The sequence below is a fragment of the Chrysemys picta genome, chromosome 3, assembly GCF_011386835.1.
Source record: "Chrysemys picta bellii isolate R12L10 chromosome 3, ASM1138683v2, whole genome shotgun sequence".
Classification (NCBI taxonomy): domain Eukaryota; kingdom Metazoa; phylum Chordata; order Testudines; family Emydidae; genus Chrysemys; species Chrysemys picta.
Window position 1 is genome coordinate 85,896,161 of NC_088793.1, and position 26,428 is coordinate 85,922,588.

The 26,428-nt window shown below is 41.0% G+C and overlaps 1 protein-coding gene across 12 annotated transcripts in view; it reads right to left on the reverse strand.

Moving 5' to 3' along the window:
- Nucleotides 1–26,428, reverse strand: part of CDK19 (cyclin dependent kinase 19) — a 227,426-nt gene that overhangs the window by 84,800 nt on the left and 116,198 nt on the right. For 9 of the 12 annotated variants that reach the window (XM_042857691.2, XM_065590247.1, XM_065590242.1 and 6 more), the window contains one exon: nt 17,163–17,303. The exons of 2 other annotated variants lie outside the window; for them this stretch is intronic. In XM_042857691.2, the coding sequence (XP_042713625.1) occupies nt 17,163–17,303 (141 nt within the window). Of the gene's footprint in view, nt 1–17,162; nt 17,304–19,296; nt 19,497–26,428 lie in introns of those variants that run through there. One more of the 12 variants, XM_065590245.1, reaches the window with a different exon arrangement.

Here is a 26,428-nt window from a genome sequence, read left to right on the forward strand (position 1 = left end):
ATCCAGGCATCCCAATTTTTCCCAATGTGGTAGGCATGTCGGGTAAATGACACATCGGGTTTCCACCTTACGGCTCTGAACCGCCGACGGGCATGCTCGGGTGTTAGCCCCATTCTGATTCTGGCCTTGTTTTTAAAAAGTTCATAACTGTTCATGTGTTCCTTAGGCATTTCAGCCGCCACCTCTGCTAAGGGTCCACTGAGCTGCGGCCTCAGCTCTACCATGTACTGGTCTGTAGTGATGCTGTACCCAAGGCAGGCCCTTTCAAAATTTTCTAAGAAGGCCTCAGTATCATCGCCTGCCTTCTAGGTGGGGAATTTTCTGGGATGGAAAGTGGTACCTGGAGAGGGGTTGCTAGGATTGGCTGGTATATCCGGCCTAGCCCATGCTAATTCCAGTTCATGCTTCATCTCTTTTTCGCTCAGCTCCATCTCTTTTTCTTTTTGCTCCATAGCTCTCTTGTGGGCCTCCTCTTTGGCTTTTTCTTCTCTTTCATGGGCCTCCTCTTTGGTTTTCTCTTCTCTTTCTCTCTGCTCCATAGCAGCTTCTTTCTCGAGTTTTTTTAATTGGAGCAGTCTCTGATGTTTCTTTTCATTTTCTTCTGCTTCTAGTCTGACCAGTTCTAGTTTGTTAACTACGTCACTGGTACTCATTTTCCTGTTTTCTTGTGCTGGGTCACACCCCCTCTGCAGTTCACTGAAACTGGGATGCACTCAGCTCAGGCAACAGAAACTTTCTAACTAGCTATCCCCGAGAGGTAAAAAGAAAAAAAAATAATTTAGCTTGTAAATTCCTTTTGCCAGCTGTTTGCTCACTGCTTGACCCCTGCTCTTAACAAGACCCTTGTTAAAAAAATGTAACACCTCTGCCTTCAGGCAAGGAGAGATAAGATATGCATCTACCTTCAGCTCTGCTTTCCAAGCAGCTAGAAAGGAGAAAAGAAAATCTTACTGGCTTTTGGTTTAAAATGATCCCACCGCTCTGCCACCATGTCAAGGCTGCTTCCCCACTTTGAACTTTAGGGTACAAATGTGGGGGCCTGCATGAAAACTTCTAAGCTTAACTACCAGCTTAGATCTGGTCCGCTGCCACCACTCCCAACATGCTAATTCCCTTCCCTGGGTAGCCTTGAGAGACTCTTCACCAATTCCCTGGTGAATACAGATCCAAACCCCTTGGATCTTAAAACAAGGAAAAAATCAATCAGGTTCTTAAAAAGAAGGCTTTTAATTAAAGAAAAAGGTAAAAATCATCTCTGTAAAATCAGGAGGGAAATTAACTTTACAAGGTAATCAAACTTAAAGAGCCCAGAGGAATCCTCTCTAGCCTTAGGTTCAAAGTTACAGCAAACAGAGATAAACACTCTAGCAAAAAGGTACATTTACAAGTTGAGAAAACAAAGATAAAAACTAACACGCCTTGCCTGGCTGTTTACTTACAAGTTTGAAATATGAGAGACTTGTTCAGAAAGATTTGGAGAGCCTGGATTGATGTCTGGTCCCTCTCAGTCCCAAGAGCAAACAAACCCCAAAACAAAGAGCACAAACAAAAGCCTTCCCCCCACCAAGATTTGAAAGTATCTTGTCCCCTTATTGGTCCTTTGGGTCAGATGTCAGCCAGGTTACCTGAGCTTCTTAACCCTTTACAGGGAAAAGGATTTTGGAGTCTCTGGCCAGGAGGGATTTTATAGCATTGTACACAGGAGGGCTGCTACCCTTCCCTTTATAGTTATGTCAGATGCGATGTTAGGTGATCACATCATAGCTGAGAAAAGGCAGTATTCTCTAAGAACAAAACAGAAAAGAAATAGAATTTGCAAGATTACAGTCACTGGAAAGGAGGCAATTTAAAGAGCTGTTTTTAGAATGTAAAGCTCAGTTTACTCACTCCAAGAGGACAGCTGCACCATCATGCTAAATACATTATCTATTTACTAAAATGCTTTATAAAGCAGATGGCATGTGAATTTGCTCCATTAGAAATGAGAACATTTTCCTTCTGTTTTTTCTACATTAAGCAAAGAAATAAACAGATTCCTGAACTACTTTTATTTTTTGTCCTCACTCTCCATTCTCCACTCCACAGGAGAGCAGATAAGCAGCTCCAGAGGAGCCACATGTAGCTTTTGAATTTACTGGCAGCATGCAATCAGAAGAATGTAAGTTAGTACTTTCTTTCCTCTGACTTACCTTACCAACATGTTTTATTTCCTGTCAAAGTTTTATTGGTGTAAACCTCTTTCTAAACCTTGGGTTGAACTCTTCCCTGACAGCAATTATAATTCTTTATTTGTAAGATGCATCTACAAACCACAGAAGTCTTAGTAAGTTATCCAAAAAGGGAAAGCATGTGCTAATGGACCTCTGGAAGATGTTTTGTTGTTTGGATGTATTCAACTGCTGTAAGATTCAGTGGACCTTAGCAGACATATATAACCTTACAACACTAAGGCTTTGTCTACACTGGCACTTTCATTGCTAAAAATTTTTGTCACTCAGGGGTGAGAAAAAACACCCCCTGAATGACAAAAGTTTGAGCAACAAAAAGTGCCGGTGTGGACAGCACTTTGTCGGCAGAAGCCGTGCTCCCACCCCTTGCTCTCTCCCTGCGATAAAGAGTGGCCACACAGTGCACCTTACAATGGCGCGGCTGCAGCGGCACAGCCGTGCCATTGTAAGCTATGCCGTGTAGACATAGCCTAAGTTTCTCTAGAACTGAAGGGGCACATATTAGTGTTCTAAGCAAAGACACTCCTGACCTTCTGAAGTGGACGCTGATAAACGTAACATTTTAAGGATGTAGAAAACAATAGGCCTACCAAAATTAAACCTATTTGTCAGTGCGTAAACCCGGTTTTAGCTGACATACTCATATTATTGGATGACAAATAAATATCTCTTTAAAGGTATCAGTACAATCTGCTTCCACTATGTCTTTCAGCACACTATTCCAAATCACTCAAGCAGAAACCGCCCTTCCAAATATCGTCTAATCATTACCACCCTCCCAAGCTGGGAACATGAGAAATCCTTTCTGTAGATCCTGGTTTGGTCCTTTAAAATACTTACATACTGTGATAAGATCCCTATCTTGTAAAGGGTCAGGTGGAATGACTGAGGAATAGGCACCCCAACCCTTTTTGTACAATATGGGAACCAGTAGACAGATGTAGAAAAGCACTAATCAAGACAGAACAATTACAAGCAATATCTATTGTAAGGACTTACATTTTTAAATGGAAAGCATATTCTAAAAGCTAAACAAACAGGCAGACAGGTTGGTGGTTATTTACTTATTTATAGAAAGGCATGTATACATCCTGATTGGTGCCAAGAAAATCTTCAAGCTAGCACAAAATTGTTGGCAGCAGGGCAGGTTCCAACAGTTCTGCATTCCTGCTCAGCAACTGGTTGTCAAAAGACTGATGAGTGAACGTAACTCTAAATTTACTTTTGATATCAGCTTTTGAAAATCCTTGCTCAGATTCACTTGTGGAAGGGGAGATTGTCAGACTTCTTTAAAGTGATTCTTGTATTGTTCATTGTAGGTTACATCTTTCAAAAGTACATACCTTTTGCTTCATTTATAATCTGAAATGGTACACTGAAAAATTGCCTCTGTTTTGAAAGAAACTGCTTCAGTTCTGCAGTATTGTAGGTAATTTTTTAAAATTAATCACTGTCTTAAGGACAAGCTTTTTGAAACAGGAAACATGTTTTACTCTATGTTTGTAGAGTGCAGTGTAAATGTATAGCACTCTATAAATCAATACAAATAACACTCCCCCACTAAGGAATCCTTCCAAACATGATCAGTTTCTCACTACCTACAAGCCCCATGTAGAAATCATGAGTGCCTCTTTCTTACAGTTTACCGAACATCTTTCTGATACATTGTGTAAAGCAGTCAAAAATGGAGGAAGCTTTTTGTCCACCATGTAATTAACTTTTATACTAAAGGCTCCTAATACTTCCAATTCACTTGGATGAGTTCATCAAAAAGATAATTATATAATTTGCACTATATAATGTTTTTTCACTTGAGGATCTCAGAACACATGAAAATATTAATTAGGACTTGCCAAAAAATAATTTCGTTTCATGAAAAATTTCAAGGTTTCTTCAACATTTGTTTTTGTTCTGTGAAAACGAGATATTTCTAAATGTTTCATGAAAATGACCCCAAAACAGCCAATAGCACAGTGGTTAGGGCTATCATCCAGGATATGGGAGATCCAGATTCAAGTCCCTGCTCTGCCCGATTCAGCACAAAAGAGAGAGTATGTCTAGATTACAGCTGGGATCGATGCTCTGAGATCGATATACTGGTGGTGGACTTAGCGGGTCTAGTGAAGACCCACCAAAGTGAAGACCCTGTACTCTACCCCCGATGAGAAGAGTAAAATAAGTGGACGGGAGAGTTTTTCCTGTCAACCCCCCCCGCGGTAACTCGACCTAAGGTACATCGACTCCAGCTACATTATTCACATAACTGGAGTTGCGTAGCGTAGGTCGACTTACCTAGTGTAGTGTAGACATAGCCAGAGAGTCTACAGCCTGGTGGGTAGGGTACTGAATCAGGGACTTGAAACTGGGTCTTCTGTATCCTAAGTGCCCTTACCACAGAGCTAGAGTGTCAGTCTCTCCCTGTCTCTGGCCCTATGAACATTTAAGTAAAATAGCTCCTACAGGAAAGAATGAGATAAGACTGGGTTGTGGGAAACTCAGGTTGAAGTCTTTACTCTGCCTGATTCAGACCAGGGATTTAAACGTGTATCTCTCACATCCCAGGTGAATGGCCTAGCTACCGACTACTCTGGGCTGATCTCTATCCTGCCCCCCGCACCCTCACCTTACAAATTCCATCTGGGCCTGAGAAAGCCTTTTTGTTAAATCAGCATTTTCCAATGAAAGACTTCTTAGTCAAAATCATTTCAACTAGCTCGAATATTAAACTCCATAATGTCCCTATGGATTAGATAATAGATGAAGTAATTGAGGCAGAGAGTTAAATGACATGCCTAAGGTAACACAATGGTAATGCTCAAAATAAGACCCAAACATGGCTCCCTGATTTTTGTTCTGTACTCCAACCACTGAATAAAAGCTGCCTCCTATGATGCGATACCTTTTGGTTTTTGAATTAATGCATCCAGTTTGTCTTTACTACAAATCTGAAAACAGACAGATATTAGAATTCAGTATTGGCCTTAAACTGAGAAATGATTATAAAAACGGGAAAGTGTTGGTTTTCTAGACACATACAAGTGTCATGGTTACCATTTAAAATACTCTTTTTGAATATAACAAATAAGTCAGAAACCAAAGTGATCCACATACAGAATAATCTTTCTGGCCACTCTATTTCAGCTTTCCCCTTTTGCTTTTCCTGGATGGAGAAGGTAAAGCCATGGTCTCTATATCAATGGCTGTGATTGCCAGAGAGTCCTTTGGAATAAGCGTGGCTATTGCATTATCCACTGCCTGCAACTCCAAGAGATAGATGCTGAGTTGGAATTCCTGAGGAGACAACTAGCCTTAAGCCATGTGAAGGCCTATCTGAGCTGACACTGGGCAATATGCAGATTTCTGGAAAATCTGCCACAGGTTTGCCCTTGTAAAGATAATGGAGTGATCACTACTGAATTAACTAAATATTGAGAGTGACTGTTAATAGGTGGCCCATAACTGAATCTGTTAGCTCCAGAACCTGATCATCCAAAAATTCAAGCAAGCTCTGAAATAGTGGATTATTTATGGCTTGAAAGCTAGAGGAGACTGTCCCTGGGCGGGAGACTCTGGAAGAACTCTGGGATGAAGTTGAGGGCAAGTGGTGGGTTGACTGAGGCAGAGAAAGGTCAGTAGTGCTAGGCGCCTCCCTGGAGTACTGTGTGCAACAGGAGCTGGTCACTGTGATAGTTTGATGGGAAGGATTTCGATAGAGCCCACTGTTATTCTCTTACAAATCTGAGGCTGATTGCCAAGATTTTGGAGCATGCAGCACAGGAAAATAAAACCAACAGTAACTATGGGGGAAGAGGGGAGAAGACAGCAAACTGTCAGGTACCTGCTTAGAAAAACCTCTCAAAATGAAGTGATAGAAACTTAGGAGAGGAGTGTATGGGGCTGGCCGGGGGCGGAGGGGGGCAGCCCTCCAGTGCATGAAGCCAAACGTGGAAATGGAAATATTGCCAGCTGAGTTCCTCTTAACCACTAAAAGTGGCTGGAGAAGATCCTTTCCCTTTAAGATGGTGCTGCTGAGGAAATGGAGGCAGAATACTGATGAGAAATGTCAATGCAGTTCACCAGGCTTGATTGTAGAGGTTGCTGAAAGGCAGAGTACGCTGGCATGGGGAGGGGAAAAAATAAAAAGAAACCTCTTTTCTTCGTCTTCCAACTTGGTCCAATAGAAGATATTACCTCACCCACCTTGACTCTCCAATTCTGCAAGTCTCAGCAGATTCAAAATTGATGGAGCAGTAGATTATCATGAAAGAAAACAAAGAAAATACAGACCTAATATGATATCAAAATATATAATTCCTAAGGCTTGTTAACATTGACAGGTTCCTATAATTCTCATACTTTTGGTCCTTCATATGCTCTGTTAAGGATTTTGCTATCGTGGATTAAATAAATCTCATACTTATTTACTTTGCTTAGTTTTGCATGTCATTTTTGCAAACACAGTCCAAAGCTGTTGTCTGGCCTGCTCCATAGCAGCCTGGATCACCAGGGAATTAGGTGGAGGATGAGAGCACAGAAACTCAGACTCCTTGGGGGGGGATAATACCTCTTTTTTCCCCCCTTTCAGTGCGGGGGCACATGTGACTGGGATACGCCACACAGTGTGTGCCAGTTGGAGAATGGTGTCGTTGATTGGTAGTAGGGTGACCAGACAGCAAATGTGAAAAATCGGGATGGGGTGGGGGGTAATAGGAGCCTATATAAGAAAAAGATGCAAAAATCGGGACTGTCCCTATAAAATCGGGACATCTGGTCACCCTAATTGGTAGGGCCACTCTAGCCAGTACCAATACATGCAAGATATCTATTAGCTGGTGCTGACTATCCTGCAACTCCAACAGGAGCTGAAGGACATTAGCTATTCTCCTGAGCAGCTCCTGGTATTGACAATAGTCGTCCAGAGTACGGGGGGGGGGGGCACTGATGACACAGTTGCGTCCAGGGACGAGGGGAACCTCTTTGGATCCGTTGGAACCAGGATAACCAGCACATTGTCCAGCCCCAGTTCCAAAGTCTACTCGATGAAGAACGGTGTGGTGAGACAGGGGATTCCCTCCCAGGTTGAGCAAGACAGTTCTAAAGGCGGAATATTGGGGCTACAAGTTCCAATATGGCCAAACTGGTTGATCCTGGTGTTGCTGCGGCGGTGTCCATGGAGCTGGGTACCAGTGGCTCCTGGGCTGCAGCAAGGAAGGGTACTGCCATGGTGCCACCAGGACCCTCTGGTAGTCATGCCTTCAGAACGGAAGCAGCAGACCATGTGTAGTATCCAAATCGTCAGACTCAGAGGAACCCATCAACAGGGCCAATGGAGAGGGGTATGCTGTAGGAACTTGAGCAGAGGGTGGCAGATCTGATGTAGGAGAGGGGGCCTCTTAGCAGGTGAATTGACTGGAACACGCAGATACCTCATCCGTTCCAGGGCAAACAATTCATGAGGCCCAGGAGCACATCTGATTCTCTCTGGCATCAACAGCACCCAGTCCACAGACGGAACCAGGGCTGGTAAGGGGGCCTGCCTTGGGACTGACGATTCAGGCTGCGCTGGCAGACCCAATGCAGGACGGGTGCGTAGTTCCAGAACCGGGACTGGCAGATCCAGCAAACAATGAGACTTGTTCTCACTCTTGTGGGTCTTGGAATGCACCCCTCCTCTGTGGTCAGAACTTGTGGAAGGTGCAGCTTCTTTCTTGGATGTGGAGGAAGACTTACTGCCATGCTTATGAGCACGCTTCCACATTTCATGGCTAGATCCCGGCATGGAATCCACAGCACTGGCGGAACCAGAATGGGACTCTGCACCTCTAGACTGCTCAGGCCAATGTATGGGGGCGTTCCCTGGCCAGAATCCGACTGCAACCTCATGGTGACCTCTTAAGGTGGAGGAGCTTGCCTTTCCAGATATGGGCTGGGAAGAGGCAGATACTGCACCTGAATGTGACGTGGGCTTCCCCCAACCAGTATAAACAATGTTGGTCCTTGTTGCTGAGCGAAAACAGGTGAGGGCAGGAAGTGTAGACCTTGAATCCCGGCATCTTCAGCATAATCCAGTTCCTAGATTCAGGTGCTGGGGGCGTTGGTGGGAAACCACCAAAGCAGCATCCTAAAGTCCTTAATCCTACAAAAATTACTATGAACACTAAATCCATTACAAAAATCAGTAAAATCCTAACTATGTACAAGAATAAACACAGTTTTTCCGGAAAGTGCATCACCAAGGACAAGAAAAAAAAAAGCAGAAGCTCCAATTCAGACCATGTGGCGGTGAGAAGGAATTGAACATGTAGTCGTCCACCCCGCCCTTTATCTCCTCAGGCAAAACCACAAGAGAATGCAAGGGCGCATGCGTGGACCGACTCACACGACTACTCTGAAAAACTCTGGCTTCGGGCACATGGCGCATGTGCATAACCCTCAGTAGAATGCAATAGGGATCTGTGACGGGTTGGATCACAGAAACCCCCTTGGGAGCTGCCACCAGACGTGCCAAGACTACCCCTGCTCCTGTTTTCCCTGCCAGCTCAGGACTCCAGCACCCTGTCTTGCTGAGCCAGACACTCCTGTTTGGCTCCAAACACAGATCCAGGGTCCGAATCACTTGTCCCAAAGCTGCAAGTTTACCTGAAAACAGCTTACAGTAGTGTGCTTGTCTTTAGCACTCAGATGCCCAACTCCCAATGGGGTCTAAACCCAGATAAATCCATTTTACCCTGCATAAAGCTTATGCAGGGCAAACTCATAAATTGTTCGCCCTCTATAACACTGATAGAGAGATATGCACAGTTGTTTGCTCCCCCAGGTATTAATACATACTCTGAGTGAATTACTAAATAGAAAGTGATTTTATTAAATACAGACAGTAGGATTTAAGTGGTTCAAAGTAGTAACAGACAGAACAAAGTAAGTCACCAAGCAAAATAAAATAAAATGCGCGAATCTATGCCTAATCAAACTGAATACAGATAATTTCCTCACCAGTTCCAGAGTGCTCCCTTTTACAGGCTAATCTCCTTTTAGCCTGGGTCCAGCAATCACTCACACCCCCTGCAGTTACTGTCCTTTGTTTCAGTCTCCTTCAAGTATCCTGGGGGGGGGTGGAGAGGCTCCTTCTTTAGCCGGCTGAAGACCAAATGGAGGGGTCTCCCCTGGGTTTAAATAGACTCTCTCTTGTGGGTGGAGACCCCCCTCCTCCCTCCTCTGCAAAGTCCATCTCTAAGATGGAGTTTTGGAGACACCTGGGCAAGTCACATGCCCCTGCATGACTCAGTCTTTGCAGGCTGATGCCATTGTCCACATGGCATCTTGCATGTCTCCAGGAAGACTTCTCATGTGGATTGGAGCATTCCAAGATGCATTGTTCCCTAAGTGTCTCCTGATCAGGTACTTAACCTGGTGAATTCCTTCCTAAAGAAGCTGACCAAATGCCTCACAAAGCTTACTTAGAAATCAGGCAAGCATACAGCCCATATTCTTAACCTCAAGTAGAAAATGATATATATGTACAAATAGGATGAATAGATATAGTAGATCATAACCTTTACGGAGATATGTTACATGGCACAGGCAGCACAAAACATATTCCAGTTATGTCATACATACATTTATAAGCACCCCCTCCCCATAAAGCCTTATGGGGTACACTGTCACAGGATCATCATTCGAAGGAGAACTGGCAATAAATCTCACCCTGATGCTGGAAGAGAGCAATATGAGAAATTAAGGAATTGACCTTGGACCTCTGGTTATATCTCATTTAATAAAAGATCATCTGCAGGGTTCATTGGTCATGACAAACACTTTACAAAATTAAAACTGCCCCCAATAACTGGTTGGGAGGTGTTGGAGCAAAGAAACCACACTTGCATACATGTTTTGGCCATGCCCTGTTATTTCAAGCTTCTGGGATGCCACTAAAAGAAGAATTAACACAATCATAGAGACTTCACTTGACCTTAAAGCAGATACCTGCATAATGGGCCATGTACCCTGCAAATGGAAGCTATCATTATAGCAAAGCAGATGGCTACACCGAACTTTACTGGTTTAAAGACATCAAATTTTGCCACACTGGAAAAGTAAATAGTGCTCCATGCCACAAAGACTGGTATCATGGACTGGCAGACCTGGCTGTGAAGGAAAGGATCACATAAAATAGACAGCAAACCCCAGAAAAATTTGAATCCATTTGGGACAGTTTCCTAGAACTGATTAGCTAAAGATCCCTTCGGGACATCTGGAAGAAAGGCAGGAGACTAATCCACAAACTCCATCTTCCAATCCCCTCTATTTCTCCCCCTCCCACTCCTTCCCATGCCTTTTCCCCTCTTGGCTTTGATTTCATTAAATTTAATACATGCCATAAATATCCCGTGCTGGAAATATTTAAGTTAATGCTTGGGAACCCAAGCAACTGTGTAAATTAGTCTTTTCTTGTTTCTGGAGTATTGTATTTTTGTATTTATTCTAGAAATTGACACCTAGAATTTGTTATAAGAAAAAAGATTGAAAAAAATAATAAATAATGAAATGGCCTGTGTCTCTTATTTTCCATTAGTAATGAGTATAGGCTGTAAAAAGGGATATCATCACAGGCAATATCTGACAATTGCTAGAATGTCCAGGACTCTTAATAACATTATTCTAAAAAGCACTGTGGACAGTGTGTGGTGGATTCTGTAGTGGGGTTCCTTTGGCTACTTAAGAGTATTTCCAGATCTTGTGGTTGTTTAGTCAAAATGACCCATTTTCTAAAGGATCACAGAATTAGTCAGAAGGCGAAAACTCCATTATTTCTGAAGTATCAGGGGGTAGCCGTGTTAGTCTGTATCCACAAAAACAACAAGGAGTCTGGTGGCACCTTAAAGACTAACAGATTTATTTGGGCATAAGCTTTCGTGGGTAAAAAACCCGCACTGAAGTAGGTTGTTGTAGCTGATGCATTCCAAGCTTGCCCTTTAATGCCACCAAGTCTCCTTTTCAAAGAGCTAGGGTAAAATTAAATTAGAGTCTAAAGCAGATATTAGTGTTATAAGAATGTGTTCAGCATTTAGACTTTATGGAATACTTGTAGGATACTGCAGGTACTGATCTCACTTATAACCTCTGTAGCCCATGATACAAAGTTACACTGAGTGTTTGCATTGTAAACCTCTGTAATTGTGTAACTCAAACAGGAAAAGAAGTGTTAATTAAGGTAATGTGTGCATTCTGCCCACAATATGGCCCATTGAAGGCTAATGAGGCATTGTGTAGCATCAAAGGACAAAGACCTTGATAGTGTTCCTAACTCCATCCAGGAAAGGAAGGCCTATGCATCCACAGTTCCCATAGAATCTGGGAATGGGCGACAGGGGATGGATCACTTGATGATTACCTGTTCTGTTCATTCCCTCTGAAGCACCTGGCACTGGCCACTGTCAGAAGACAGGATACTGGCCTAGATGGACCGTTGGTTTGATCCTGTATGGCCGTTCTTATGTTAAGATATTCTTTTCTTCACCCAGCAACATGTAATCCAATCAGAAAGTATCATTTTAAATGTCTTGATAGGCAACAAGCTTATGTATCTTGTAGACTATTTAGTACACCAGCTCCAAGGTCACTAAAGGGACATAATGCTATTGAAAGAAATCAAAACCTGACAGTAGTGACAACATAAAGACTGTGCTCTTGTCCCAGACCCTATACTCCCCTCTTCTTTGCTGTATTCACAGATTCTTAGATTCCAAGGCCAGAAGAGACCATTGTGCTCACACAGTCTGACCTCATGTGTAATACACAGGCCACAGCACTTCCCCAAAATAATTCCTAGAGCATATGTTTAAGAAAAACATCCAATCTTGATTTAAAACCATCAGCAATAGAGAATCCACCACACCCCTTGGTAAATTATTCCAATGGTTAATCACTTTCATCTTTTAAAATGTACACCTTATTAAATAGTATAATCAGGTAAGGAATATCCTCTCCAAAGCCGCTTATCTGCTGATGAAAAATAAGTATTTAATCTAAAAAAAAAATTCATATTTGTACAAAGCTATTTAGTCTTTCAATCTCCCACAGGAAAAAAAATTAACCCCAATAGTATAAAGTTTATCAACACAATTACATTAAATCTAAAGAAAAAAATCTCAATAACCAACAGAAATCAGTTTAACTGAAGATTTAAACCTTAGAATGATGACAGTTTCCAAACTGCCACCCAACAGGGTACTTGAGAAGGTGCAGACAAAAACAAACTTCTTCCTAAGGATCACACTTGATAATTGCTGGTAATAGCCTTTATTCCTTCTTAATGCAGCATTATTAAAATAAGATAATCAATTTCTCATTTTTAAAAGTACAATTGTTCAACACTGGCACAACAATAGAACACTGCAGCTACTTCTCTATTTTGTTTACATCTTTAAATTTTTGTTAAGATAAAATGAATTGAGTGGGGAGATGATTTGAACAGAAGAGCTCAAAATAAAAAGATCCATTAGACATGTTGGACAAATCTAGAAAGTGGTGTAAATTAAATCTTCGTACACCAGTTTGGACTACCTTACTTCTGCCCTACCCATTTGTAAGGGTGTCCAATATATCAAGCAGCTGGAAGGTGATATACGTTAAAGTCAAAGCTACTGTATTTTGATGTATATCTTCTTGTGGTGACGCTGCATATATGCTACTCTAGATTACATTCCCTTATACTTCAGTTGAGAGGATGTAAGCAAGCGTAATGGGGTCTAACTTTCATCAATTTGTGCATCACTTTGAATTTGAGCACAAGGAAGTTTAAGCTGGTAGAAAAAATACAACAAGGGAGCTGGAAGAAAATATAAATTACATGACTTTGACTCACATTTCAATTTGGCACCAAGGCTTTTTTAAATCCTCACACATTCCTTTATGGCTGTATGTGTCACCTTTCCTGGATTTGTCAGTTCACATTGTTCAATTTGTTTACCAATTTGCAGTTCTTGACTCTTTTGGCCAATACTGATGGTCTTAAAATAATTTCTCCAAGTAACTATTTTCAGGTATCCAAGAATACTGATCCTGGGATCTCCACAAATATACTTACTATCCTAGTTTTTTTGCAATTTTCTTTTAAGTGCTGTGACAGGTTCGTTCACAGAGATCCCCTTGGGACTGTCACCTGCTGTGCTGAAATTACCTCTGAGCCCATTTTCCCTGCCAGCTTGGGACTCCAGAACCCTGCCTTGTTGAGCCAGACATGCTAGCCTTCTGCAACACGGACTCAGGGCCTGGGCCATGCCCCCAAAGCTACAGACTAACTAAAACCAGTTCAGCTCCAGCACCCAGACACCTGATGGGATCCAAACCCCAAATAAATCCATTTTACTCTGTATAAAGCTTATACAGGGTAAACTCATAAATTGTCCGCTCTCTATAACACTGATAGAGAGATATGCACAGCTGTTTATTCCCCCACAAATTATTCACTTACTCTGGGTTTATTAATAAACAGAAGTGATTTTATTAAGTATAAAAAGTAGGATTTAAGTGGTTTCAAGTAATAACAGACAGAACAAAGTAAGTCACAAAGCAAAATATAACAAAAACATACAAGTCTAAGCCTAATACATTAAGAAACTGATTACATGTAATCTCTCACCCTCAGAGATGTTCCAATAAGCTTCTTTAACAGACTAGACTCCTTCCTAGTCTGGGCCCAATCCTTTCCCCTGGTACAGTCCTTGTTAGTTCTCACAGACATTAAGCAGAGGTTTTCTCATGACTGGCAGCCCCTTTGTCCTGCTCCACCCCCTTTTATAACTTTTACACAAGGCAGGAATCTTGTCTCTCTCTGGGTCCCCACTCCACCTTCTAAATGGAAAAGTACCAGATTTAAGATGGAGTCCAGCATCATGTGACACGGTCACATGTCCTGTGAGACCCCTGCCTCCATTCTTTCTGGGCTGGCCCACACGTACACAGGAAGGTTTACAAGTAAACAGAGCCATTTACAATTCATTGATTCTGAAGCACCCTTAATGGCTTACACTTAATATGTTTACATTAGTAATACAAGTATACTTCTTATTCTCCTAACTCCAGACATAGAAATAATACATGCAAACAAATAGGATGAACACACTCAGTAGATTATAAGCTTTGTAATGATACCTTACAAGAGACCTTTTGCATAAAGCATATTCAAGTTGCATCATATTCACATTTATAAGCATATTTTCATAAAACATATGGAGTGCAACATCACAAGTGCAACAGCACAATAAAATGTATAATATCTCTCCCACTACTCAAGCAAGTGTCTAGTTCTTGTGTTTCTGCATTTTTCAATGTAGTGTGCAGTAAATTCTAAACATCGTTTCCTGGTGTATTATACTAAAACAGTTTGACTGGTACCATGATATAAATATTCTCTGAGAATGTTATAGCTTTAGATTTGTAAATTTATGACATTTACATGTTACTTTTTTCCCAGGGTTCTTATTCTTGCTGAATTGCTACAGATAACTAGAAATTATTTATACTATCTAATCAGGAAGACACCATGTGCCCAGCTGTAAAACACTGCTTTACATAAAATAGAAAAAAGTATTTTGTTTCCAAAGGGTGTAACCAAACCAACTAAGACAAAACAAGAAACAAATATCAGGCTTAGTGAGTAAGGGAAATAGTTCACATAAACACACTTTGATTCAATGTAATGGAAATATATATACAATTGTTTTATAAGTACAAATAACAAGAAGGTGGATATGTAGGGAAACATAACTGAGTTTTTTGATCATTAAACATTTAAATGAGTTGCTAAATGAGCATATTAACTCCAATCTCAAGAGAGGATGTGAACTAAACTACTAGAGCAAATAAAATCATACACTCATAGAAGATTAGGGTTGGAAGAGACCTCAGGAGGTCATCTAGTCCAACCGCCTGCTCAAAGCAGGACCAACACCAATTAAATCATCCCAGCCAGGGCTTTGTCAAGCCGGACTTTAAAAACCTCTAAGGATGGAGATTCCATCACTTCCCTAGGTAACGCATTCCAGTGCTTCACCACCCTCCTAGTGAAATAGTGTTTCCTAATAGCCAACCTAGACCTCCTCAGCTGCAACTTGAGACCATTACTCCTTGTTCTGTCATCTGCTACTACTGAGAACAGCCGAGCTCCATCCTCTTTGGAACCCCCCTTCAGGTAGTTGAAGGCTGCTATCAAATCCCCCCTCACTCTTCTCTTCTGCAGACTAAACAAGCCCAGTTCCTTCAGCCTCTCCTTGTAAGTCATGTGCCCCAGCCCGCTAATAATTTTCATTGCCCTCCACTGGACTCTCTCCAATTTGTCCACATCCCTTCTATAATGGGGGGCCCAAAACTGGACGCAATACTCCAGATGTGGCCTCACCAGTGCCGAATAGAGGGGAATAATCACAACTCTCCTCAATCTGCTGGCAATGTTCCTAATAATGCAGCCCAATATGCCATTAGCCTTCTAGGCAACAAGGGCACACTGCTGACTCATATCTAGCTTCTCATCCACTGTAATCCCCAGGTCTTTTTCTGCAGAACTGTATTGTTTGCTGTGCATCAATATGTGATTTTAATTACTTGAGACTTACAAGATTCTTAAAAGGGGTTTTATTCTGCAGTTCTTTCTTTTAAAACACACATGCATTCTGAGTGTCTTTAATCACCAGTACAGTGTGTAGCACCCCTTGCTGTGGTATCTAAGCACTTCCTAATAAATTAGTTTTACATAGCAAGAACCCAGTGAACTTCAGAATCTTCTGGTATTCTCCCTTCCTAGTTATAGAAAGCTCTGTTTGGCATCATCATTCCACGTGTGATATGGAAAAAAATTCTTCCCTCCCACAAAGACAACTGTCATTTCTAAGAAAGAATACAGACTCCTGGCACCATCTTTGCTCCATATATACCGACAACAGATAGGATCCACAAAAGTATCATCAGCCAACCTGAGCGTAAATAGCATAGGTTAGAGAGAGAAATTCCCAAGTTTTTAGGGTTCTTATAGGTAGCTGCCTTGTCAAGAAACCAAGCTCTTAAGAGACTGTACATGGCATGGTCCTAAGATCATTTATGCTTTCTTTAAATGTAGTTGAGCAGTTTTTTGTTTTTAGGTTTTTGTCTTATGCCATTTTTAATTATGTCTTCACATTTTGCATAAGTGACACCTCTCTTTCATAGACCATCTCCTGAGAAAAATGGGAAATTCAGCACTACAATCAGTCCTATTTTTGAACTTTGTTTCCTGCTGTTGCTCAGAACTACCATTCCAGATGCAAAAAAGCACAAAGAAATTCTACAGGTTGTCTACATTAGTGTTTTGCAGTGCTAGTGTTAGAAATGGTAGGAAACTTTCAGAAAGAACACCTAGCATAAATGGGGCAATTGGCAGCTTTCATAATCTGCAACCACTTTTAAGAGCAACTTGAGGTCATGCGAAACTTGCAAAGGTGACAACTTGATCTCAGTTCACTTCCCACAGCCAGAAAAAAATATCACATGAAAAAAATACTCCACAGAAGAAACTAGTGCTCACTAGCTTTTATGATAACCTTACACACTGTTTGGCATATGTGCAAGTTATCTATCACCTTCATAGTAAACTGCCCTTTTAAAGTAGAGCACACACTTATACTACAAATACATACCAGCTGGCTGGTGTATTGTTTTCAGATATTGGTATCTGCATTCCTTTTACCGGATGCAGTATCATTGTCCTAGTTCAGATGTGGCAGATAAAAACAATGTGAACACATAGTTTGTTTTCATTTTTAAAGCCTCCAATGGTATCCAGTAACAATAACAGGAAGAGCTGTAAGGATCGATAGGCAAGATTATTACTTGGGACTTTTCTTCCTCTTCCCAAGAATACATATGTGAACTTTACGATATCATATAAAACAGAGTACTTACCAGGTCCCTGTGAAGCACCCAGTTTGCATGGAGGTAATGGATTCCATCAAGGATCTGGTAGAGTAGTGATTTAACCATAGATCTTGGCAACTGCATGGGCTTTTTATTTGCTTTTGAGGCACGGTGAAACTTGATAATATGCTAGAAATAAAACAAGTAGAAACATGAAGTTTTTTTAACAAAGTAAGTTTCCGCAAATAACATTAACAAAGGGAAAGAAATAAAGAGGTTGTTGCCTTTTGCATTGCAAAGGTGGCCTCCAATTATTTTTTAAATGTGTGTGTTCTCACTGTTACACACCTACACATTTTTGAAGAAAATCTAGATACTACCAAAACAGTGACTACTTACCACTTTGCAGTCACTGTGGTTCTTAGAAATGTTTTTTTCCATGTGGACCCCACCCCATTTATGGTACATATGTGCCGCATGTGCACGAGATTGGATTCTTTTGTTCAACAATGTCCATTGGTGCCACACCTGTGCCCTGCACCCACCCAATGGCATATGGGATAGACCGGCCCTGATTGCCTCTCAGTTTCCTTGCTAATTCACAATCCCAGCACAGATGGACTCCAAAGGAACAGAGAAGAGGGACAGTCACGGGATTCATAAGGACAAAACAATTTAAAGACCACAGTTACTGTAGGGATAAGTAATCATTCTCACCTCGAGTCGTGGTCAGTATGGATCCCATTTATGGTGATGGACTAGCAGTTCCCAGATTAATAAAGGAGGGTCTGAGGATTTCTAGCTACAGAACTGCTCTCCCAAATTTGGCATTTGATTTGCTCTCTGATCCAGAGCCTAAGGTTTGTTAAAGATATAAAATTAGCTCCCAGTGGCTGCCCTGTGGGTCTCTGAAGAGGATGCCTCAGCTCTAGTTGAGTGGGCCCTGTTGCCTGAGGGAAGGGGCATATCTGCTAGTTGGCAACAAGATGTAATGCACTGAATGATCCACTTGGATAATCTCTGGGAAGAGGGTGATTCAGGAATTGTTTGGGGAATTCCTGAGAGGAGATGGGGACTGGATGTCTGGAGATGGATCTCAGCTTAATTCTGGAAAGAGTATGTGAGCGAAGAGAAGGAAGAGTAAATATATTCTAGAGATGGTGGTGACATCTCAGTGGTAGGATAAGACATTAGCGGTACTGAGGGTTTAATTCTTTCTTGTGCCAGAGAAACTGGTACTAGTGGCATCAGAACTGAGGCCAGTGCCAGGGGCTCAATGTCAGTAGGTAGGAACAGGCCTGTAATACTGTTATGGACTATGGTACTGGGGATCTTGGTGCCTATGAGGAATCTTTGTTTCAGTACCAGAATAGATTTGGTGCCATACTAGCCTGTCCAGGGAGCCTTTGGGTTCATCCCTATTTACAGAGATACTTAAGGATTGGGCTCTTGAAACAGAAAAGACACCAACTGTGTCCATCAGTTATTGGAATAAGTCCTTCACGTGACTGGTATGGCTTGAAGTCGGAGGGTTTAGACTCAGCCATTACACAGGCAGGCACGTTGGCACTAATTAGTACTCAGGCGAAAAACAGAAAATCTAAAGAAAACAAAAAAGAGCTGCCATGAGGGTAGAAAATTGCTCCTGAATTAATAACGCTAATTACTAATATTTACAAAGATTTACATAATTGCTTCAATGAAGGGGCACTATGGGGTAGCAGGTGAACACTACAAAGTTTCCTCTCGCTGTCACTGGCGGCAAAAGGGAAGTGAGAGGCAGTCAGAGCCATTCTGCCCTATATGCCCTTAGTTGAAGGGTGGAGTGCCCGAGGACATACATGGCACAGGCATGGTCCCAACAGATACTACTGCTCAATCTCGTTTGCATGAGGTGCTGCACGCCATAAGTGAGATTCTCACAGACTGAGATTCAAAGAACCATGCATAACAAGCCAACTTTCAATGTGCTTTTCTACAGGATGAAATTCATACAGACCATTTGCATACATTTATTTAGAGCAATTCAAGGTATTAATCTGAGCAGCGACAAGACTGAATTGCTTGAACTTTCTGTAGAAGCTGCCTAATTCAAAAAATTTTCCCCAGCTTTGAAGCTTTAGATATCAGGCTGTAACTAGAAGCTGTGTCTACATTAGACTTTTTCTCTCATCGTTCTCACCTTTGCTACCACTGGTGAAGCTCCTCTGGGGGGAGAGTTAACATAGGCCAGCCACTGGTATTTTAGCCACCATGTCATCGAACCATACTCAGAGCAGCTATTGATGACACAGTGGGGTTAAAAACCTGGCAACTCCTTGTCAACACTAATATTCTCATTGTTGCTTCCACAGGTGATGATGATAGTGGGAAATACAGAAAAATGCCTAGTATAGACAAAGCCATAAGGTTACTAGTTCTTGCCACTCCAAAGTACAATTAGTAAATAAACCCCAAACTCCTACAGCAGGGTATCCAAATGACTGAATATTCTGATAACACTAAATGAAACCCTTAAGGGGTCATTTTACATATTATGTACTTCAAAGTACTTTTCAAAAAATGCTGCTGCTAATTACAACAATTTAAAAAATATATTTTATTGGTATACAATCAAAAATTCAGAAGCAGCAATAAAACATGCAGAGGTTACCATGTCAAAGACCCACACACCAAAGCAATTAGTAAAAGCTTAGCCCCTTTCTCCTGGAGCATGTACTGATAAAAGCATTTCAGTGGATCCATTTCAGAACTAGCTAATGATCTTTGCAAGAAACTAATCCTTACAAAATATTTTTTAAAAACCAAACCATATCATGGCATGTAGAGCAATCCCCAACATAAAAGAACAAGGCTGGTTAGGGATACTTAAATGAAACAAATGCACAGCCATTATGAGCAAAGTATGCAAAAGAACACAAATGAGAGGTAGATGTTAAAGAACTGCAACTATAAAAGAATCAGGGAGTTAATAGTGTATTAAGGTTTGTTGGAAAATTATCTAACCCTCTCTGGAGAGATTCTCCTTTAAAGGTCTAATCAAAGCCTAGTTCCCTGTACTAAGTGCAGCTTTACTTTCTTTCCCAATCCCCCCAATTTTGCAGGTTAATTATAATTGATAATTTCCCTCAACAGAGGTAGATGGGTTTCTCAAATTCCATTTCCTACAAAACAAAAGCAAAAACTACAGTTACTGCTGTTATCTTGTTCCAGTAGAGACAGGCTTACACTATTCTACACACTTGGTTTGATCCTGTCCACTTACAATTTCAGTACTGAGTAAAATTTAAATTAAAGATACATTCAAGGCCAAGGGATTGGGATACAGAATATTTCACTGCTATGTCACTGGACTGAATCAATCTTATGAGTGACCAAGTCATACACATCAGAAGGCTGTTTAATGGCTTATGTAAGATGAGTTGGTCTCAGTCCAGTTTCTTGTGGACAAATATACATATAAAAAAACTACCAGGACAACTAGTATTAATGTGAAATTTTGTTGGCAGCTTCATCTGAGAGCCCACGGAACATAGAGACATGGTAACTGGCTACCGTCTCACCATTAGAGATTGTTCCTCCAGAACAAGATTGATGGCTGGTGGGTCCCAGTGCTTTTATTTGTTTTATTTATTTAATTTATTAATTTCTTCAAATTTCCAAAAGTACAGCTATAGGCTTCCATCCAGTGCTCTGGGGCCTATTCCATAAACTAGAAACCACAACAAAAACAAAGGACTGACCATAAAATAGCCACCTTAGCCTACTCCCTCCTCAACAGCCTTAAGGAACAGAGAAAAAATGGGATCTGCAATGTATCCAGAGAGTTAAAGCATCTTGGCTCTGGCAAACCAAGGGAGAAAGCGAGTTCCAAAACACAGGACCTCTCACAGCCATCCCTTGTTTGTACTGAAGAAGCTCCAGCTCGAGCACCTCTGCTGATCTCAAATAGGACAGGATATAAGAGGGAGATAGTTGATCTCTCAGGTAACCAGGTCAGAAATCAAATCATCAAATTATTCAAGATCAAGGAAATAGAAAAATCAAGAAATTGCCAGAGTTGCTTTGTTACAAACTTCCCAATGACGTTGCCTAAAAACGGTAGATAAGAAACAGGTTCACAGTTAGCAAGACTGACAACATCATGAGTTGGTTTCTTGAAAACGGATTTATTTAAGAGCTGCTGGAGCCACTGCTCTTCCCTCACCCAGGGAAACACTGTCAATATCAATCAACAATAGACCCACTACTTCCCAACTGGCCTGAAACAGCTGGTTAAAGAAAAAAAAAGGTCCAAACTGAAAGCTGATGAAACCTCCTATTATCGTGAACATAAGAATGGCCATACTGGATCAGACCAATGGTCCCTTTATCCCAGTATCCTGTCTTCCAACAATGCCTGGTGCCAAATGCTTCAGAGGGAACGAACAGAACAGGGCAATTTATTGAGTGATACATCCTTTGGCATCCAGTCTCAGTTTCTGGGAGTCAGAGGCTAGAGACACCCAAAGGATAGGGTTGCGTCCTTGACCATTTTGGCTATTAGTCATTGATGGACCTATCCTCCATTAACTTAGCTAATTCTTTTTTGGATTAGCAGATAAGCACTGAACCCCTCACAACCCCTCACACCATGTTCAACATAGTGTCTTTTTTCTCAGAACCTAGGAAATGTTATATCAGCTTAGATCAGTGACCCTTCTCTTCCAGCATACCGTCTTCCACAGTAGCAGAAAAACTGTCAATCTGGCAGAACAGACACAAAAGCAGCCTTCAGCAAGTACTATAGCATTGAGTGAGCATTAAGTGAAAGTGACTGGAGCTTAAGTTTCTAAACTCCTAGGGATATGTCTACACTAGGTAAACTACAGCAGCACAGATGTGGCACTGTAGCTGTGCTGCTATAATATAGTGTGACAAACTTCCTCCTCTATCTTGGTGGGTCCTGCGCTTATTGGCGGATTTTCTTGCCTCAGAGATTCACCATGTGGGTTGGGGAATAGTCCAGAGACCTTCCCCTCTGGGAGAACCCACAGTCCAGGTCAATTGGGAGGAACCCGGGCCCACACTCTACTCTGGGTTCCAGCCCAGGGCCCTGTGGACTGCAGCTGTCTATAGTGCTTCCTGTATCAGCTGCCTCCTCCAAACACCTTCCTTATTCTCACCACAGGACCTTCCTCCTGGGGTCTGATAACGCTTGTGCTCCTCAGTCCTCTTCTTCTTAATTGGCTTCAGGTGTCCTAATTAGCCTGCCTGCCTTAACTGGTTCTAGCAGGTTCCTGATTACTCTAGTGCAGCCCCTGCTCTGGTCACTCAGGGAACAGAAAACTACTCATCCAGTGACCAGTATATTTGCCCTCTACCAGACTCCTGTACTCCACTGGTCTGGGTCTGTCACAATAGACACTTACGACAGAAGGGGTTCTTTGTCGCTGTAGTACATCTACCATCCGAGAACAGTAGCTAGGTTGATATCATAGGATTTATACCGGAGCTTAGGTCACCTTGACTACATCACCCAGGGTGTGAAATTTTTCCACAGCCCTGTTAACCTGACCTATGTTTGTAGCGTAGACCAGTCTTAAGTCTGTTGAAGATAAGTTACTCAGGGTATCCTTCAAACTTTTAAAACTAGTAGATCTCATCTGCTTCCTCCTTGTTTTTATTCATGATGAGAAGAGAAGGACGAGTTTTCTAGCTTCTTCAACTCCCAATCAACTTATCAACTTTGAATGAAATAGTCCAAATGAAGAAAATATTCCTTTTGTGCCTACAGAAGAGGCTATTGCTGTCAGAAAACTCAGGTCCCAGGTGCTTACTGTGTGACTTCCATCTGTTCAGTGGTGTGACTTTCTTTCAATTGAAAACTGAGCCAATCAGAGTTCAGGTAGGGAAATAGGAGTATTTAAGTGGGCTCTGTGATTGATCCTGATGAGTTACGTGTTGGTGTCTCTTGGAGTCAGAAGCCAGCTCCCAATACCTTGGATGACTTTGCCAGTCTCTTGAACCCATAGCACAGCCCCTGGGTCCCCACAGGATTAAGCTCTTAATACAGTTCATGAGCCGTTGTGCCACATTTACAAAGCTTGACCTCAAAAGCTGAATGTTTTTCCCAGGTTTCTTTACCTAGAAAAGCAGGCTTTTACTCAAAGTTTTTGTAGAAGCTCAACATTTTTATTTAAATATTTTAAGAAAATATAATAAATTTAGACCTTGACATATTTTGTATTAAACTCAGATTTTAATTTAAACTGATTTTTAAAAACAAATGATAATTTAATAACAAAATTTTAAAAATCTGATTTAAATAAAAAATCTGATTTTTTTTTAAATTCTCAATCTTTATCCACCGTGGATCAGGGGATTCTTGCTGAAATATTTGACAATACTTGACCATGGTGGTCAATTGACTGGCTTGCCAAGCCTACATTTAAGTAATGTAAAAATATTTGGGACCTGTTACTGCTTGAGCCTATCCTTATGAGTAAGAGCTAAAAATCAGACTTAATGTAACCAAGTAAAACCAGTGGAATTGCACAAGATCCGAGTATGACTTAAATATTGAAAAATGTTGATGGAATCCACTTAAATTTGCAGTACTATTTGTACTTACTAGCAGGCTCTTCACCATCACTATTAAATTAATAGTAAGAATACAGACTATTTCCTTGAAGTTTGATATGTAAAATTGTAAATCTTTATTTGAATGCTGAGTCAATTGGAATTAGGAAGCTTGGATCCAAAGAGGATCCTTTGTGCTTTCTTTCTAAACTAAAAGAGCATAATAGGATTTCTCATTTCTATTACTAGATGAAAATCATATATTAAAGACAACCCCTGCATGCTTATAACCTTTTTCTTTAATTTAAGAAGGCAGCGTATGTGTAATAGATTAACATCCAACATTATTTCATATCATATGCAACAACAATTTTTTATTTTAACAGTTTCACTGGTATCTGCAGATAAACTTATTGAGGATAAGCTCTGTGCCATAAGCTACAGAAGGAAAGATATCTCACCAATTCAGGACAGCAAAATGGATATTAATTTTCTTTAAGAGCAGGAATCTAGTTAAGCAAATAGAAAGGATGTATAATATAATACACAGAATGGAGAGATCTGTTGAATATTTCAATCAAAGAGCATGTAAAGGGAATACTAATATTAAAAAGGTGATGGTGCAACACTGACAGGCCCCGCTCGTCGGCAGGCGGGATCGAACCTGGAATCTCTGGAGCTAAACGCATGAGCCTCTACTGCAGCTAAAAGCCAGCTCTTAACTAAGGATATAGACTCATTAATCTCTCTCTAAGAGGTCTCAGTGCCACTAGATGGGACAGAAAACCAAACCCAGGATGTGTGTGGGTTACAATGGCATAAAGGTTTATTGGTGTAGCTGGGAATCCTACACATTTCTGACCTGCTGGAAGGTTATAAATACATAACCTTTGCCAATAAAAACCACATCTCTAGCCAGATCTCATCTCTGGCCTTTAAAAAAAAAAGTTACTAAAAAAAGTTGAATGTAGTGGCCATCATACATTTAATTTGTTTCTTATAAATTTTAAAAGTGATGTCATAAAATGCTTATGACCCACAAAGGAAGTGACAGGCAGCAGAATAAAACCTTAAACTAAGACAGAATAAGGAAAATTATATGAAAACAGAATAAGTCAACAAAGTTCTTTAATTATAAAACAGCAAGAGAGCAATACCGGATTTATCATGGGGCAATTGGCACCATGGCACCGGGCCATGGTCCAAAGGGGCCCCGGCCACTCTTCTCCGCCCCCCACTCTCTCCTGCGGGTGCAGTGGGCAGAAGCTTGGTCCTGCTGGCTCCTGCTGCAGGGCAGGCTCCGCCGGCAGCCAACCTCACCCCTCCCCCGTCTCTTACCCGGAGTGTGCCGCGTTGGCTCACCTTACCTCAGATTACATCATTTGAAAGACAGATTGAAAGAACACAGGACAGAATTTAAAAACATATGGAAACCATATGTGGATTATATTAAGGATTTTGGAATTAAAGTATAAAACCGAGTATTACTATTGTATTGGTTCGATGAATTGCTATATGACCAAAGTTCATCTCTAAACAAGCATGCTTTCTTCAAATCATGCAGATTTTGTTTTGCCTGTCTGATAAAATTTGGGAGGTGTTTTGGGGATTCAGTATGATTATATTAGCTAATGAGTGTGTAGTTAATATGTCTGCAGGGAGGGATAATACAAATATTGATACAGACGTAGTCAAATGATTTTAAATTATTACAGCTCTCTTCACCTCTTCCTTATGCCAACCACAGATGCTAAGAAGATACATTACAGCAACTAACAAATTACAAGTAAACTTTGTAGTTTAATATATTTGTCACCAAATGTGAGGCGGTCCTGCTTCTGTATTAAAAACGCTGAACAAAAATAAGTAGTGTTTGTTCTTGTCCATCACAAAAGAATTTTAATAAAATGTAATCATCATCTGAATCCAAAGACTATCCCCTTTAATGACTGGGCTTCTACCCATCATTTTTGTTCATTAAAATAGGTTGAATTTTTATTGTACTACAAAATATATAGAATAAGATAATATCTGGCATACTTCATTATTCAGCTCTGGCCAAAATTTTCTAGCATAGGAGCTAAAGATAACCACTTTAATTAAAAGTGGCCTGATTTTTATAAGTGATCCACATTTACAGTTCCCACTGAAGCTGTTAAGAGTTGCAGATGATTAGCAACTTTAATGATCAGGACACACTAATTTAGGTGCTTAAAGATGGATTTGGGTAACTAACTTTAGGCACCCAAATTTGAAAATGTTGGTCACCTGTGTATCTCTCTTAGTAAAAGCACATCTATTATCCAACAATTAAAAAAAAAATCTTTTCAGATGGATATAGGCATTAAATATACTTATTTTGTTTTGGCTAATGCTGTTCAGTAAAAATCCTATGCAAAACAAGTAAGTTCTCTTCCCTAAAAGGTATAAGGGCCCAAGTTGTGCAACACAGGAAATGCAAAACACCACAACACAGAAACAAGTGGACATTACTACTGAAATGATTCACAAAATGTGGGATTTTAAGGAGCTTTTTGAAGGAGGAGAGTGAAGGAGCTTTACGTACGTTAACTGGGAGGCTGTTCCTGTGTAGGAGGCAGCATGAAAAAAGACACAAAGTTGGGAGTGAGCAAAAGAGACAAAAGGGGAAGTTAGGAGTGATGCTTGGGAGAAATGGAAGGAACAAGGGGCTTGTAGAGGAAATGAGGCCAAAGGTTTAGGCAAGAACCAAGTTATGGAGAGTCTTGAATGTA